Below are 6,962 nucleotides of genomic sequence, written 5' to 3'. Positions count from 1 at the left end.
GGAGCATTTGTTTAAAAAATTACAATAAAAATAGACCAGGCGGAGAATAGGGGAATGGTCGTCCGAGAGAGGAATTTATGGGACCAAGTCACAGAATTATTCTGTGACCAAGTGCTTTTGGTCAATTCTAGGGTGCTGATTTCGAAAATCGATGTTATACGGGGTTTTGGGGGACCATCAGCCTCTTTTTCGTGTTTGAAGTCTCGTTTTTGCGTATATGAAAGTAATCAATGAAAAAACAGTTTAAATGGGAATACGTTAAAGTCTTAAAGTAAATTAAGCATATCTCTTGCGCATAAATGATTAAAATTGAATTTGGGTCCGCAATCTTAAAATTCTTATCCTTAAATAGACATCTAAAAAGCTTAATACATCTTTTGTTGGGACTAATTTTTGAATTGTCATCCGAAGGAACTACGCAGCGCTATTTATTACCAACTGATAAATAACACTAACAACTGGATCATGTAAACGTAGTCTAATCGTTTTAAAGTTCCTCAAGATCGTCTTCTGAGTCACTGCACACGACACTCTAAGCGTAAAGCACTTTTTCACTCTGACAATCGAATCCTCATTCACTCCAACCATGATCTATCTACTAGGAAGCCTAATTCTATACAAAGATCGAAATCAACGACATAAGATATAGTAGGTGCAGCGGATAGAAATGTTCATGATTTTAAGCAAAATTGATTTAATTTGACTGGAGTCAAAACTGAGTTGGGAACTGGTATGTTTATAAAATGAAAGTCGGTGAAATTTTGAAGTCAGCTGCCCGGTGGGAAATGAACAAGTAAGAAACGTATAACAATGCACGAAATGCCTAACGTATGGGCCTAAGATGCCTAGAGTTATCAAAATTAAAACGCACAATCCCTGTCTTATGTGAACAGACATATCAGATTGTAGCAACAGCTTCTGGTCAGTGGATATGCCGTTTTGATGAAATTATGTGGTACTTTCAATTGAGCTGCCTGACACAGGAACGAATAACAGAAAATTTCGCCATGCACTTCTAAGTGGGCCTAAGGCAACTGATGTAAAAGATGTTAGAAACAAATTTTTCAGCTTTTATTGAGACATATTAGCTTGTAACAACGGTATTTGCAATTGAGCTTTCTCATAAAAAAGCATAACAGATAGATTATCTATGCATTTCTGAATTGGCCTAAAGCAATAAAAATAAAAGTCTTCTTGACCGGGAACCCTTTTGTTCATTCTCTGGGTGTTTTTCTTGATGTTTTATTATCCCAAGCTAATTTATATCTATTTTTATAGCTATTGATATCTTCTCTGAACCAGACTGTTTATAAAACCCCAGGAGAATTATGCCAGTATTTCCTAAAAGGGGCATTTTCCGCCGTTCTAGAGGGCGCGGCCTAAAAAAAATTCGGTCACGCCCTTTTCAGCCCTCCCAGATTTAGACTGGTGCACTGTCCCTGCATCCCCAGGTTTAAAATTGGAGTTCAATGAAGGCAGTCTGGCTGAAAATACCAACTAAGACCAAGGATGTCGGATGACCAACTTGGTGCCACGTAACTGGATTGGACATAATATGTTGCTACTTGCTAGCTTGTCAAACAATTCATTGGTTCATTCATTCATTCATTCATTCATTCATTCATTCATTCATTCATTCATTCATTCATTCATTCATTCATTCATTCATTCATTCATTCATTCATTCATTCATTCATTCATTCATTCATTCATTCATTCATTCATTCATTCATTCATTCACTCATTCATTCCTTCGCTCATTCATTCATTCAGAGGAATGATTCAGTGAATATGTTCCCTACAGTTTTGTTTAGATATACGTCACATTGTTTATTGTTTTAGAACAAAAGACTAAAGTCTTCCAAAATATTAGGGCACCTCTGGGTGTCCGCCAATGCCTCTCCCCCTCCCCCATATCAATGTTGAGATCTAGGTATGGCAGCAAGGAAAGAACGTGATGATCGTCTGGCTCTCATTCAACATTAAAGTAAGGGGAAAGGGGAAGTCACCGTTTGTTGGACTGTCTCATTATATTTTGTCCATGATTGTAGCAGCAGATTTAGCAGAAACGTCATGACGTCATCACCAGTGAATGATATAATAAATTATGACGTCTGATGAGCTAAAAATCGATTATGTGCCTCGGCATATATTTTCACCCAAGATTGCATGTTAGAGGCCAAATTAAAATCAATTTAGGAAGTTTATGCAAAAATATTGTTATGACGTCACAAGACGTCATTAAGAAACGGAAACACAAATGCGGTGGACACATTGTTTTTGAAAAGAGAAGCCAATTCTACCCTGCAATCCGTGCCAAAAGTCTTGGTACACTAAGCCAAATTTTCGCATAACTTCAGTAGCATCCCCCTCTCCCCCTTGTTGAATAACAACAGTTTCAAAGCTTGTAATTTCAACCAACATTGTTTTAGGGGGGATGAGGATATTTCTGTATCTTATAGCCGGAAACGTTGGCCGCAAGGTGTTCCAAGGACATTGTCAAGGATCCGGACTAATTAAAAAATATACCGTAAATCCTCGAATTGGCTCCTCCCTCGAAAAAGCCCACCCCCTCGAATAAGCCCCCACTTTAGAACTACAAATTGTCAATAAGCCCCCCCCCACTTTCACTGTAAATTATCGAACTGGACCCCTCCATTTGATGATTTTTGCCATCTGAGATTTTCGTCATTGCCGTTTTTTTGAATTACCACAACAAATTCATACTTCTTGTAGTAATTAATTAAATGTTCATAAAGAAATTCCTACTAGAATAAATGGGGTCTTTTAAAAATGTCTTATTAATGTCGACAATAATTTTATAAGCCCCCCTTCCTCGTATAATCTCCCCTCGAATAAGCCCCCATCCAAAAATATCAAAAATAAATAAGCCTCCAGGGGGCTAATTCGAGGATTTACGGTATGTATATGTCAGCGTGTCGCATGCATACAATTCAACTCAATTTACTGCGAGGAAAGCCTGCTCTTCCCTTCTTACAATCCCCATGGAGGAGACATCTGGCGGCTTGACAGGCCTTGAGCTGCAAGTTTTCGTTTCCAACGAGAAGATGTTTTGGTGATCTTAATTCTTCACAATAAGCTACCCCGTGTAGCATTTCTCATCGTAAATAATTAAAATGGAGATCATCTTGGCCTTAATAGCTACTCTGTTGGCCATAATTTTCGGATTTCTTTCCATCCGAGCAATTTTTAGTGGAGGATCGAAAACATCAGCAAACAACTTTAACATCTGTGCTGTTGTGAAAGAGGGAATGGCGGCTGAATCTAAAACCCCCATTCATAAGGTATATTATGTAATTTTCTTGCTGGAGGATTTAAATTACAAGGAACGAGGTTTCTCATTTCTATAATTTTCGATTTTATGTAAAAATAACTTTTCCCTTCCCGGAAAATCTTGCTTATTGCTTGTCGATCGAGATTTTATCTGAAAAACATTTTCGTTCTTTCTACAAGTGTGTGCATCCCCTAGAAGAAAAAGCCACAAACAAGGTGAAGGAAGAACCGAATTCACAAAATGAACAAAACAGCACACAAAAAAAGGCAACACAAAATAGCGAATGCTTTAGCCACGGAGATAAATCAATAGATGATGCAAGTGACCTTTTTATTAATCCGCATGATTTAGATTTATTATCAACAAGTGAAGGAAATGCTAAACCAATCAAGGTTAAAGAGTTTATAAGAAGCTTGAGAGAAAACCATATGGAGGATATGACAGAGGAAGAAATTGAGCAAGAGAACAGGTAATGACTTTCAAAAAATGAATTGCTTTATTTAATCTTAATGTTAAAAATGTTAAAAAATAGAAAAATGAATTGCTAAACATTTTTGGGCTAAATGAGATCATAAGCAAACACAAGTTAAAACAATATGTTGCAAAATTTAAGCAAATGCAAAAATTGCATCACAGTTTGAAGACTCTTTTCTAATGACAGCATATAACCTTACATTACGGTCTTACTGCATGACATGTTACAGGCAAGTCTGTAGTTTTGTTTTCTGTACTTTGAAAGAGTCATGTACATAAGCGTACAGTGGAATTCTTATAAGGGGGGCAGTAGGATTTTTGAAAGAGTACAGAGGCATGCATATATTTATGAGCCTGTTGGTGATAAGGAACTTGACATAGGAATATTTACATTACGAGTTCTTTTTCATCAAAATATTTAAAGTAAAAATAGTCAGTTGAGAGATTCTTCTATAATGTCTAAAGTTTGATCTAAGTTTCTCATAGAAAAGGGCAGCAATGTAAAATATTTTCCAATATTTTACTTAATATCACTTAAAATACTATTATTATCTCTTGAATTCGGCTATAATCAAAAGAAATGTGAGTCCCGACCCTTCCTGTGTCCAAATGTATCAATCATCGCATTCATGTCACTTTTCAAAACTTTGTTTGAAAATTTCCTCTCGATGCTAAGTAGTGCCAAATTGCTCAGCCGTTCTTCGCCCATGGTTGATCTGAGATATGTTTTCAGCCGTCAAAGGCCACTGAATGATCTTTCAGCTGAGCAAGATGTTGCTGGAATCGTTGCTAGCAATGATGTTGTTTCATGGCAGTACTTGATGCAAACCTTCTTGAAACATCTTCTGGACAAGCATTGCTGCATTATTACCATAAGATTCAGAAACGCTTTGCTTCTTGTAATTTTCAAAAACCATCTTATCATTTTTAAGGCACTCTTGGTCGATTTGATAATGCAACGATATTGACTCGTAGCTTTCAGTGTGTGGGTTATTCGAAGAATCCACAAATGTTTAACCAAATTGCCTAAAGTAAGTCCCATCACTTTCCAGTGTCATTTCTGCCCGACTTTTTGCAGAGAATTTTTGAAAAATTGCCAGACTGACATGGTTTTTCAAAAACTGGGGGGGCTACCACCCCCCCCCCCCAGCCCCCCTGCCCATGCGCTTATGGTCATGTATACATCTGTGATTTTGTTTGGTTTTGCTTCTATAGTAAAGTTAATATGATACATGAAAAGGCTTTAATACTTGAAAGATAATTAGCTAAGATGGCAATCTCAAAAGGCAGAATAAAACCTTGCTTTTATAGTGAGTTTTGGCACTAATGTGTCTTACCATTAACAAAATGCAGAAAACAGAGGAGAAAGGGTTTTTTTCAATTTTGAAATTCTGCTGCTTTGAAGCTCTGCAGAAGGGCATCTAGCCTAGGAAATAACAGGTAGCATGTGAAAATGGTTTTGCTAAGAGAACTTGAGTACTAACCAAATAATCTGATGATTGTTATGTTGTTACATATTTATTTTACATTGATTACACAAGTTAGTTTACAAAATACAAATGTACAAGTAAACTTATCTAAATCCATGGCTAAGTAAATTTAAAATATGTTGGCTAAATAGGATACGTTGGTTAAAGTAAAGTTTAAATAATCTTATATGTAATTTTGTACATGGTTTGTACATTATTTACAATAAAATGACAGGTATTGCAGTTGCACGTAGGACCATCCCATTGTTTTATCACACATTTGAACGTGTCTAGGTTGTCTGACGATTTTAGATTATTTGGCAAGCAGCTCCAGAGCTGTGGTCCTGAGAACTTGAGACTGTTGTTGCAGAAAGCAACCTGATTTAGCCAAAAGAGAATTGTCATTTAGCATCTTTTTATTGACAAAAAAGTGATGAAATCTGATATATCTGATATGACATCTACTTTATCCCAGAGCACCCTCAAATGCAGTTTTGTTACTGAAATATATCAGGCTTTCTTTATCCAAAAACATGTGTAATGTGGTAATTTTATAATCAGGGGTGTATCTGCTGGGGGTAGGGGGTGCAACAACCTGCTCTTGCCTGATTTGGTCTGCTAGAGCATTAATTGATTGGTAATGTCACCTTTTCATAAATAGAATGGCACCATCTAGTTTATCTGTAAATTTTCCTTTTCCTGAAAGTTCACAAAAGTAAATGTTAATCTTCTCACTGGGGACAGAAGTTTCAATGCAAGTTTTAGAGCAGAGATGCTACCTTAGAGAAAACTTACCTTAGACATCAGGAAGTAATTAATGAGGCTACATTCCCACATTGTCAAGAGCAAGTTGTGCATCAGCACAAATCACTCACCTACTTTTCCCTTTAACAGGAGAGTGGTACATATTACGATAACTAAGTGAAGTTACACAAAACCCCCAAATATAAATGATAGTGGGGAAGGAATGGACAAGAAAGGTAGCTGATGCACCAGTCCTACCTAGAACCAATAAAACAGCAATAGCATGACAGTTGCTCAAAGGTATGAGAAGTTTTCATGATGCTGGAAAAAGAGACTAAAAGTGTCAGGGATCTACAAAAAAGCGAATTTTGTATAAGGAAACAAAATGAAGGTGGCTTGGCTGGTAAAGAATGAACAGCACTCTCAAGGCCTTACAAAGCGAAGTAAGAATCATGCTATGTCGAGCCCATAGATACCCCAGTTCAACCAAGGGTAAGACATGCTAAGAAACAACACACCTTACTCTAGTATTCTCAACCAAAAATCCATCATAGTCCCAGTAAAATATATCTTATGATTTCAGAGTAAAAAAACAGCAACTTCAAGAAATATTTCAATTGATGCAGTCATCCCAGAATCAGTATGGAATTGACTCATATGATGACATGGAGGAGCAAATGAGGTTATATGCAATCAAAAAGTGAATTAAAGGACTCTTTTTCATACTTAAAGAACTTCTTGATACAAATAGCCAAAGACTTATTTATTAGACTTTATTATTGGTTTTACCAGTTGTAAATATGAAACAGGGACAGAGGTAATGTGGCTTTTTATGTACTCTTTAACATTATTGGGAACCAAAATAAGAACATATTTACAAAACCAAAACTAGTTAAATTTTATAACTTTGATGAAATCAACAGTGTATATGCGTTTCAGGAAACTGTTAAGAATAAAAATACTCATTTCTAACCCATCAG

The 6,962-nt window shown here is 36.4% G+C and overlaps 1 protein-coding gene across 2 annotated transcripts; it reads left to right on the top strand.

Annotated features, from left to right (window-relative positions):
* The first annotated feature begins 2,982 nt into the window (after positions 1–2,982).
* LOC135691643 (uncharacterized) lies at positions 2,983–6,803 on the top strand. 2 transcript variants are annotated; one of them, XM_065209574.2, is made up of 3 exons: positions 2,983–3,305; positions 3,475–3,764; positions 6,133–6,555. In XM_065209574.2, the coding sequence occupies exons 1-3, from the start codon at positions 3,138–3,140 to the stop codon at positions 6,161–6,163; spliced, it is 489 nt and encodes a 162-aa protein (XP_065065646.2). In that variant the 5' UTR covers positions 2,983–3,137; the 3' UTR covers positions 6,164–6,555. The 2 variants fall into 2 exon arrangements, with proteins under 2 accessions (XP_065065646.2, XP_065065645.2); XM_065209573.2 differs by lacking the exon at positions 6,133–6,555 and adding an exon at positions 6,566–6,803 and having other exon boundaries at positions 2,985–3,305.
* Positions 6,804–6,962: the final 159 nt, after the last annotated feature.

Source organism: Rhopilema esculentum, chromosome 13, assembly GCF_057945365.1.
Source record: "Rhopilema esculentum isolate cy_ngs chromosome 13, ASM5794536v1, whole genome shotgun sequence".
Lineage (NCBI taxonomy): Eukaryota > Metazoa > Cnidaria > Scyphozoa > Rhizostomeae > Rhizostomatidae > Rhopilema > Rhopilema esculentum.
The sequence above is the reverse complement of the archived record's forward strand: the minus strand, read 5'-3'. Positions and strand labels throughout refer to the sequence as shown.

What these genes read in the sequence shown, in the direction of transcription:
- LOC135691643 (XM_065209573.2), top strand. Translation starts at nt 3,138, where the DNA reads ATGGAGATCATCTTGGCCTTAATAGCTACTCTGTTGGCCATAATTTTC. An exon ending in CTAAAACCCCCATTCATAAG is followed by an intron (nt 3,306 to 3,474) that starts GTATATTATGTA and finishes TCTTTCTACAAG; the next exon opens with TGTGTGCATCCCCTAGAAGA. An exon ending in GAAATTGAGCAAGAGAACAG is followed by an intron (nt 3,765 to 6,565) that starts GTAATGACTTTC and finishes TTATGATTTCAG; the next exon opens with AGTAAAAAAACAGCAACTTC.